The sequence below is a fragment of the Cololabis saira genome, chromosome 22 (genome assembly GCF_033807715.1).
Source record: "Cololabis saira isolate AMF1-May2022 chromosome 22, fColSai1.1, whole genome shotgun sequence".
In the NCBI taxonomy this organism is placed as follows: domain Eukaryota; kingdom Metazoa; phylum Chordata; class Actinopteri; order Beloniformes; family Belonidae; genus Cololabis; species Cololabis saira.
The window spans coordinates 29,412,869-29,423,281 of NC_084608.1; the positions used below are offsets into that span (position 1 = coordinate 29,412,869).

Here is a 10,413-nt window from a genome sequence, read left to right on the forward strand (position 1 = left end):
GTACATTATTGTTATTGCACTATATGTTGATTGTTTTTTGTATAGTTATTTATCCTTTTCCTTTTTTTGGGAGAACGCAAAGGAATTCCAATGTACCGGTGACCTATTGTGTACCTATTCTGTTCTATTCTATTCGATTAGAGACAGAACTTTTCTAAAATAAAGACGTTTCTTCCTATCAGATATTAAATATTTCATGAAAATGTTTTGGATTAAAGTACGTAGTTTTGGTGGTGATAACTGTATAAATGTGGAAACATCTCCAGTGGACTGACCTCAGAGTCTCCAGTCTACAGTTTGGACTCTCCAGTCCACCAGACAGAAGCTTCACTCTTGAACCCTGCAGCTTCTGGTTCTGACTCAGGTCCAGTTCTGTCAGATGGGAGGGGTTGGACTTCAGAGCGGACGCAACAACTTCATAGTGAGTCTTTGAGAGATGACAATCAACAAATCTGTGATGAGAGAAAATATGATGTCAGTCGTAATAAAGTCTGATTTAAAGGCAGACTGACCCACAGGAGTTACAGGACGGTGCAGGAGATCACAGAACCAGAGTTACCAGAATTAAAGTCACGTACAAAGTACACACGTGTGCACATAAAACTATTGTAGGTTTACAACTCTGAGCCGTTTAAACTTGTAAATTTCTTCAATAAACTCAATGAAAATGTTTGATCTGATGAGTTCTCTGTAAAACTGGCTGTAAATTCACATCAACAAAACTCCCCGGTGGTTCTGATGTTTCATCTTTCTCCGTTACATAGATTCATCTCTGAGCAGCAAAAACATCAACTAGATCAAGTGTTTGAAACATGAACCTCTGGCTGAGGTGACTTGAGGTGACCCAGAATAAAACAAACACATCTGACTTCAAAAGCTTTCATTTTCAAGATCAAAACAAGATTTGAAGAACTAAACTGCTAACTGATGGTGTTATTGATCCATCTGGACTCACCGAGCCTTTCTGCAGTTCCTCACAGCTGGAATCAGTCTCACTCGACCCCACAATGTTGTCTTGTACTTGTTCAGGTCCAACTCATCCAGAACCTCCTCCGACATCTGCAGCATGTAGGCCAGAGCTGAACACTGGATCTCAGAGAGTTCCTGCTCTGATCTGTTCTCTGACTTCAGGAACTCTTGGATCTGCTGATGAACTGAGAGGTCGTTCATCTCCATCAGACACTGGAAGATGTTGATGCTTCTGTCAGGAGAGAATCTGTCAGTGTTCATCTCCTTCAGGTTGTTGATGACTCTCTGGATGGTTTCTGGATGGTTCTCCGTCTGGTTCAGCAGAACTCCTAAGAGTCTTTGGTTGGACTCCACAGAAAGACCATGAAGGAAGCGGACAAACAGGTCCAGGTGGCCATTTTTACTCTCCAGGGATTTCTGCATGACTCTCTTCAGGAACTTATCCAGAGATGAGTATTTGGAGTTTCCTCCCAGGAAGTTCTCCAGCACATCTGTGTTCCTGGTGGAGCAACAGTGGAGCACGTAGACTGCAGCCAGGAACTCCTGGACGCTCAGATGAACAAAGCAGTAGACAGGTTTCTGGAAGATCTCACACTCTCTCCTGAAGATCTGGGTACAAACTCCTGAGTACACCGAGGCCTCTGCGACATCAAGACCACACTGCTCCAGGTCTTCTTGGTAGAACATGATGTTTCCTTTCTCCAGATGTTCAAACGCCAGCCTCCCCAGCTTCAGGAGAAAGTCCCTGTCAGCCTCCGTCAGCTCCTGTGGACTCGTCTCATGTCCCTCCTGGTACTTGTTCTTCTTCCTCTTTGTCTGGACCACCAGGAAGTGGGAGAACATGTCAGTCAGGGTCTTGGGCAGCTCTCCTCTCTGCTCTGTGGTCAACATGTGGTCCAGAACTGTAGCAGTGATCCAGCAGAAGACCGGGAGTTGACACATGATGTGGAGGGTTCTGGATGTCTTCATGTGGGAGACGATGCTGCTGGACCGCTCTTCATCCCTGAACCTCTTCCTGAAGTATTCCTCCTTCTGGCCGTCGGTGAAGCCTCGTACTTCTGTCACCCTGTCCACGTGTTTGTGAGGGATCTGATTGGCTGCTGCAGGTCTGGAAGTGATCCAGAGGAGAGCTGAGGGAAGCAGGTTCCCCTGGATGAGGTTGGTCAGCAGCACGTTGACCCATGAGCTCTGTGTGACGTCAGACACGACCGGACCGTTGTTGAAGTCCAGGGAACGTCTGCTTTCATCCAGGCCGTCAAAGATGAACAACGGTTTCCCGGCAGCCAGCTGCTCTGCTGTGAGCTTCTGTAACGATGGATGGAAAACCTGGATCAGCCTGAGAAGACTGAACTGCTCATCTCCGATCAGGTGCAGCTCCCTGAACGAGAGCAGAATCACCACGGTGACGTCTTGGTTCTCCGAGCCCTTGGCCCAGTCCAGAGAGAACTTCTGAACCGAGAAGGTTTTCCCAGCGCCAGCGACGCCGTTGGTCAGAACCACTCTGATGGCTCCACGTTGGTCAGGTAAGGCTTTAAAGATGTCCTGGCACCTGATTGGAGCGTCATGGAGGCTCTTCATCCTGGAAGCTGTCTCCAGCTGCCTCACCTCATGTTGGGTATCAACCTCTTCACTCAGTCCCTCTGTGATGAAGAGCTCCGTGTAGATCCTGTTGAGGGAGGTTCTACTTCCTGGTTCATCAGTTCCTTCAGTCACATGTTCACATCTCCTCCTCAGACTGGTCTTGTGTTCATCTAGGACCTCCTGCAGACCAGCATCTGCTGAAAGACAAGAAGAACTCTGAAACTACAGAACAAAAGTCTTTCCAGTTGTCAGAAATGATTCCATCAGCAGACAGAAGTTCAGTCTTACCTGGTACAGTTCTGCTCTGACTGGCTGTCTGCAGTCCAGCTCTGGTTCTGGATCTTTTTCCACACTGGGGACAGGAGGACGGTCCTGGTGGAGCAGACTGGTCCCAATATGAGCTCATGCAGCGTCTGCAGAACCAGTGTCCACAGCTGCTAGAGACTGGATCCTTCAGGATGTCCTGACACAAAGGACAGCAGGACGGCTGCTCCTCCACACAAACTCCTCTCCTCTTCCTCCCTCTGTGAACACATGTCTTCATCACTAAAGTCATTTCTGACTGTTGTAGAAAAATATCCAGATGAGTCAACAGTGTCCAGAACATCAGGGGTCCGTTTCACAAAGCAGGTTTAGTGAAAACTCTGAGTCTGTTAACCCTGAAATGAGGGAAACTCTGAGTTTTCCGTTTCACAAAGGGAGGTAACTCAAACCAGAGAAAGAGAGGTAACTCTAGCCTGTTTCACAAAGAGAGGTAACTTAAGCTCTCGGTCAGTTACCGTAGTAACAGACGCTCTGAACCTAACCTGGTCGGGACCAGGTTTATTTCAGCGAACCTGGAGTTTCTCTCTGTCTCCTCCCTCAGTGGCTTCAATTCAGCCAATGGGTCTTTACGCAATACACATCTGTTTTCTGCACCACGGACAGCAAGCGGCAGAGTTAGAGAGCAGAAAAGGCTTATCTAACAAACACCATTTAACTCGTTCACTTTATTCACTATGTCAGTGCAACAATATCACAGGGACATCAGATTTTAACTTCAAACAGTTAAAGTCCAAATGCAAAAAGGAGAGGGAAAGTAAAAAAAAAGTCAAATATTTCCCTTAAACAGATGTATAAGATGATTTATATCTTACTTTGAGATGAACTTGCATAATTAATCCATCAGTGGCTAACGGCCTCGTTAATATCTTCTGGACCCATCACTTGCCTTCTTTCTTTTTTTTTATTGCGTGGTAGTCTGCTTCCTTTTCATTTTTGTAAGTTAGTAACACTGCAGAGCGCACTAAAAACGAGATTGATAGCGACCACTGTCATCAGGGACGCTGGGATATTTCAAGATATGAGGGGGGAACAAGTGTTGGGAAAGATAATACCTACTGAAATCCATCATGTTGTTCTGATATGCATTTGTAGTTATTTTATATGTATTAAGTAATAGAACAAATCAATACAAATAGATACAGAGTAATTCCATAAATGTATTTAAAAAAAAAAACATTTACATTTTCCCCTGAAGCCGAGGTGTGGCAGCTGCCGTACCCAATTGACGGCCCTGATCTAAATGACAATAAAATTAAATATTTTTCCCCAAAATATGCTCTCATACTCGCCATATGCACGTATTAACACTTCTAACTCCAGTGGCGTGAAGTATGTGGATCTTGAGATGCAAACTAATGTTTCCTCAAAGGGATTTTGTAAATTGAAAAGATAAATAAAGTTAAAAAGAAAAAAAAGAAAATGTATGTCGCTCTTTTGTGTCGCCGGTTGCCATGGTGAATCCTTGTATCAGCGCTCTACTGATGATGGCTTTTTATTTCCCTCACGCTCGCGCTTAACTTCAGGTGAAACTACTTAGAGTTGAGTAAATTACCTCAAATCCGCTGTTCTGGAACCGAAAACTCAGAGTTTCCGATCTCAGAGTAGATCAACTAAGAGTTCAGGATTAGACTCAGAGTTTGTTGAACCTGCTTTGTGAAACGGACCCCAGATGGTCTCAGAGAGTAAAAGTGCGGCTGCTTTTCTTTTTGATTTCAGCCTCCAGATGGGAATAAAACTGATGCCTCCGGAAGATCTTATTTATTTATTTTTATTTAACCTTTATTTAACCAGGTAGTAGCCCATTGAGATCAAGGATCTCTTTCACAAGGGTGACCTGGCCAGGAAGGCAGCAGCGCACGTCAAAACAAATAAAATCACAAGGTTAAAAGACAGAATACAAAACAACAACAGAGGAACAAAGTAGCAATAAAATGATAAAACCACGTCTTATAAAGTGCAGATGCATAAGAGGTCACAGCCAGTTAACAGTAGGTAATTACATCAATCATATAAAGTGCAGATGTTGAGGAAGACATAACTACCATCAGGTACAGAGACACTGTCCTATGCTTTCACGCTCTAGGTCCTTCAAGATCGAACCAAAGTCCTTGAAGGATATCAGGTCCGTCAGTTTAAAGTCTTTCTGAAAGGTGTTCCAAGCAAAGGGGGCGGCGAATTTAAAAGCTCTTTTTTCCCAGCTCAGTGCGAACACGCGGAATAATGAAGTGCAAAGCATCATGTGAGCGCAGGCCATAATGGCTTTGGCTTCTACGGAGATATGTACAAAGGTAAGCAGGGACCAATCCGAGAAGGGTTTTATAAATAATGCGCAACCAATGCATACGCCTGCGTACATATAAAGATGGCCAGGCGGATTTGACATACAAGGTACAGTGGTGGGACAAATCTCAAGGCACAATGATACACAGTGTCAAGTGACCGCAGACACTAGGCAGATGCATTCATATACAACACATCACCATAATCCAGCAGGGGCAAGAATGTTGATGTTACCAGATACTTCCTAGCACTGAGGGAGAAGCAGGCTTTGTTTCGAAAGAAGAATCCTAACTTCACCCTGATTTATTTATTTATTTATGTGTATACATTTTATATTCATAAGTTTATGTGTATGCCAGTAGTGGAAGAAAGAAAAACACCAGAAAAACTAGGAAAACCAGTTTGCCTGGGCGAGATATTAGGATCCAGGATCGGTTTCCCTTTTCTTCTTCCACTTATTCTTCCAAGCGTTTTTTTGTCCATTCATTCCCGGACTGTAAGGTGCTTTTGAGTTTGTACATTCCTCCCCTTTAATCAATAGACAATAAACTACAGTTTTTCCTTGTCTTGGTTTTTCAAGCCTCATAAAGGATGGATTTTCCATCTTCTGCCACTTGGACCGTGATCTGACAAAAGCACCTGGGGCTTTGTTAAGGTACAACTGGTGCGTAACATTTGTAACTGGAAATAAAAGGTTTATTAATAAGAGGAGTACAATAGGAGGTGTGATAGGATTCATTCTAGTTTATAAATGAAAAATGTATCAAAACTAAATCACATGCAATTATATGAAAATGTATGTTGTTTTCTATTTAATTTATCTATTTATTACAAGCAAAACATATTTCACTGTTAGTTATTAATGTCATGAATGAGTACTAGAGTCCTAAAACTGCTGCAGACTCTCCTGGACCGATTTGGAGAGGTGGTTTCATCCTGAACCAAACTAGCTAGAACAAGCAGGACCACATGTTTGAAGAACACAGAAGACTTTGTGGTGGAAAAACAGGAAACCAGAAGGAAAAAGTGATGTTTGAAGAACCTAAAACATCCAATAAACCACCATGGACAGAAAACATAAAGTCATGATGAGTCATAGAATCAGTTAACAACAGTTGCCTTACTTTGTGTCTGAGGGTCCAGGTTCTTTACTGAATAATGGAGGTTGATCTTTGGACTGGTCACTCTTCATAGACAGACAGATGGATCCTGGAGACTCTGGTCTCTGACTGCGGTACCGACCTCTGCAAACACAAATTCACATCAGTCACTGATAATATTGCTGATGAGCACTGAAGAAGATCTACAGCAGGGTCTCCAACTCTGGTCCTGACAGCCACAGTCCTGCATGTGTTAGATGTTTCCTGCTTCAGGATTGTCCACCCCTGATCCAGTCTGTATCCAGTCCTGGAGCAGATTACTGCTTTCCTCTCCTCCTGACATCAGAGCTCATGTTTCCTCTGCAGGAACCTTCCACAGGGATGAGGGATCTTAGGACATTCCTGCTTCCTGACCCTCTGAACATCTCAGTGATTCAAACTCAACACTTCCTTAATTGAACTGATATTCCTTTGTTGATGATAAAATAAGATTGAATCCATTTACAGTTTTTGTGCTGATTTAACACCAAAATGTCCTCCATCAAAAACATGTAAAATGTTGAAAAATAACTTGTTTTTATCAAGAACAATTACAAATTGTTAAGCATTTTACCTACAATCAAACCTGCAATAACCCACGTTATTAACTCACAGTGGTAACAGTGATGGTAGCAGATGTAGCAGTAGTAGCAGCAGCAGGAGTAAGTGGTAGTAGTAGTAGTAGTAGTAGTAGTAGTAGTAGTAGTAGTAGTAGTAGTGGTAGTAGTAGTAGTAGTAGTAGTAGTAGTAGTAGTAGTAGTAGTAGTGGTAGTAGTAGTAGTAGAAGTAGCAGTGGTAATAGTAGTGGCAGCAGTAGCAGTTGTAGAAGTGGCAGTGGTGGTGGTGGTATTAGTAGTAGTACCAGCAGTAGTACTAGCAGCAGCAGCAGTAGTAGCAGTAGTAGTAGAAGAAGAAACACTACAAGGTGACCAAACCTCCTGAAAACCCTGTTTTAGTAGTTTTTAATGTCATCAACGAGTACTAGAGTTCTAAAACTGCTGCAGACTCTCCTGGACCGATCTGGAGAGCTGGTTTCATCCTGAACCAAACTCTGGTCTCTGAACCAGCAGGACCACATGGTTGAGGAACACAGAAGACTCAGTGGTGGAAAAACAGGAACCAGAAGGAAAAAATGATGTTTGAAGAACCTAAAACACCAAATAAACCACTGTAGCACTTGTACTTAGAAGACTGCAAAAGAGTATAAGCTACTAAGACCTACTGTAGATTCTGAGGATAAAGAAAGAATATCGTTTTAATAAAGAACTGACAATTTTATTACCCCAACACAAAACAAAATCTATATATAATCACAATTACGGTGAGTGGAAAAATATAACCCAAAATAAAATAGAGCTCTTTTCTTAAAAAAATAAAATAAAATAAAGAATTCCCTTCTAATACTTGTCCAGTTTTTATTGTACTGGTAAATGTTCTTTTGTGGTTTCTTGTGCTGTTCGTGTCTCTTATGTACACTACCCGGGTAGGTATAAGTGTAGGTGTTATTTCCTTAGCTGGGAAATCCTGAGTTCAAGATGATCTTGTCAATCCCTAGAGCAGCTGGCCAGTCTACTGACAGGAATCTCCAAAGCATCGTCCGTGGGTCTGGCTCGCCATCATTTCCGAAGACTCACTCATACAATTGAAGGGGGTCTCAAAAAAACCAGTTGGAGTTCCGTCAATGTAAGTTATTCGCTCAGCAATACTGCACCATACAGCACTCTCTCCCGCACACTTTATCGTCTCTTCTATTCTTTTTTCTTTATAATTTCACCTGTACTCATTACACCTTACTGTTCACATGCAAGGACACTCTTTCTTTTTTATTTGTCCCGCGTGCCCGTTAATTACATCGCACACCAGCGGAGGGTCGGGTCTGCCGTTCCAACGGGTGCTGCCGAGGATCAAAAAACTGACTTGCGCAGCGTTAACCCTTTAGTGACCATACACGTTTAGTGTGTGGGTTACACCACCATGGACAGAAAATATAAAGTCATGATGAGTCATAGAATCAGTTAACAACAGTTGTCTTACTTTGTGTCTGAGGGTCCAGGTTCTTTACTGAAGTTTGGAGGTTGATCTTTGGACCAGTCACTCTTCATAGACAGACAGATGGATCCTGGAGACTCTGGTCTCTGACTGCGGTACCGACCTCTGCAAACACAAATTCACATCAGTCACTGATAATATTGCTGATGAGCACTGAAGAAGATCTACAGCAGGGTCTCCAACTCTGGTCCTGACAGCCACAGTCCTGCATGTGTTAGATGTTTCCTGCTTCAGGATTGTCCACCCCTGATCCAGTCTGTATCCAGTCCTGGAGCAGATTACTGCTTTCCTCTCCTCCTGACATCAGAGCTCATGTTTCCTCTGCAGGAACCTTGAGATGAGGGATCTTAGGACATTCCTGCTTCCTGACCCTCTGAACATCTCAGTGATTCAAACTCAACACTTCCTTAATTGAACTGAAATTCTTTTGTTGATGACAAAATAAGATGAATCCATTTACAGTTTTTGTGCAGAGATTTAACACCAAACTGTCCTTCCTCCAAAACCTATAAAGTGTTGAAAAATAACTTGTTTTTATCAAGAACAATTACAAATTGTTAAGCATTTTACCTACAATCAAACCTGCAATAACCCACGTGGTAGCAGTAGTACTAGTAGCAGTAGTAATGGTAGCAGTAGTGGTAGTAGCAGTAGTAGTAGTAGCAGTAACAGTAGTAGTAGCAGTAGTAGTAGCAGTAGTAGTAGTAGCAGTAACAGTAGTAGTAGCAGTAGTAGTAGCAGTAGTAGTAGTAATGGTAGTAGTAGTAGTATTAGTAGTAGTAATAGGCATAGTAGCAGTTGTCTTAGTAATGCTGGCAGTAGTAGCAGTGGTAGTAGTAGTAGAAACACTACAAAGTGACCAAACCTGCCAAAAACCCTGTTTTAGCAGTTTTTAATGTCATGTCATACTTTGTGTCTGAGGGTCCAGGTTCTTTACTGAAGTTTGGAGGATCATCTTTGGACCGGTCACTCTTCATAGACAGACAGATGGATCCTGGAGACTCTGGTCTCTCCTCCTCTTTCTCCACACAATCATCCATCTTCTGGACTTCAGTCATTCAGAGACATGAACCAGAAACACCGACCATCTTTGAATCTGTAGACACAAACTTTATTAGAACGCGACTAAGTCATGAAATCAATGTAACAACTTTCCCTGAAGGACTTTGTCAAAACTCGTGAGGAGGAAGAAAGAGTTTTTTTCTGATAATGATGATGATAATGATTTTTTCGGTGGGATCTGTGAAGCCGAGTCTTCACCTGGAGAAGATATTTTCTGTTTCATTAAAAAACTCGCTGAGAAACAGACTTACAAAGAAACTTTGTGTTAAATTCAAGTCTCACAGAGAATAGTCTAAAATTCTGAAGAAGATAGAAACTTAGAGCTTAAAAAAGTCTCAGTTACTGAAATAAATCAAACTTGTAGAATCTGTAAAAATCTTCTGAACATCAGGATAACACGCACGCACGCACGCACGCACGCACGCACGCACGCACGCACGCACGCACGCACGCACGCACGCACGCACGCACGCACGCACGCACGCACGCACGCACGCACGCACGCACACACACACACACACACACACACACACACACACACACACACACACACACACCAGAAAGTGTATACCAGAAAGTGATGTCAGAAGGTCATGTGACCCTTAAATGTGAAGTTAGCTGGATGTCAGAGAGGCATCGCAGGTCCTTCCTCCCCGCTGCATCAGACTGAACAACCAGGCTGATCTCAGTAGCTAACGGACAAGAAATAACATGTGCAATAACAAGATGTGCAATAACCATATGTGCAATATCTGTCTGTCTACCTCACACTCATCCTACCTGCTTTTTTGCACAGTTTTTTTCCCCTTCGTACTACATTTATTTCCATCGCAATGTATATACTGTCTATATCCTGTAATTATATATATATATTTTTACTTTTTACTTTTTTACCCCCTTCCCTGCATGTGTGTGTTAAGTTACTGCTGCTAACATGTGAGTTTCCCCATTGAGGGAGTAATAAAGGATAATCTTATCTTATCTTAACTGCTTCCTCAAAAATGTCCCA

At 42.7% G+C, this 10,413-nt stretch overlaps 1 protein-coding gene across 1 annotated transcript in view; it reads right to left on the minus strand.

The window, feature by feature from the left end:
• The window catches only part of LOC133423390 (protein NLRC3-like), a 10,967-nt gene extending 1,532 nt beyond the window's left edge, over nucleotides 1–9,435 (minus strand). Inside the window, exons 1-5 of the mRNA XM_061713571.1 lie at nucleotides 9,252–9,435; nucleotides 8,328–8,447; nucleotides 2,839–3,074; nucleotides 956–2,747; nucleotides 222–452 (exon numbers count right to left, since the gene is read on the minus strand). Of these exons, the coding sequence (XP_061569555.1) occupies nucleotides 222–452; nucleotides 956–2,747; nucleotides 2,839–3,074; nucleotides 8,328–8,447; nucleotides 9,252–9,400 (2,528 nt within the window). The 5' untranslated portion in view covers nucleotides 9,401–9,435. The remainder of the gene's footprint in view (nucleotides 1–221; nucleotides 453–955; nucleotides 2,748–2,838; nucleotides 3,075–8,327; nucleotides 8,448–9,251) is intronic.
• Nucleotides 9,436–10,413: the final 978 nt, after the last annotated feature.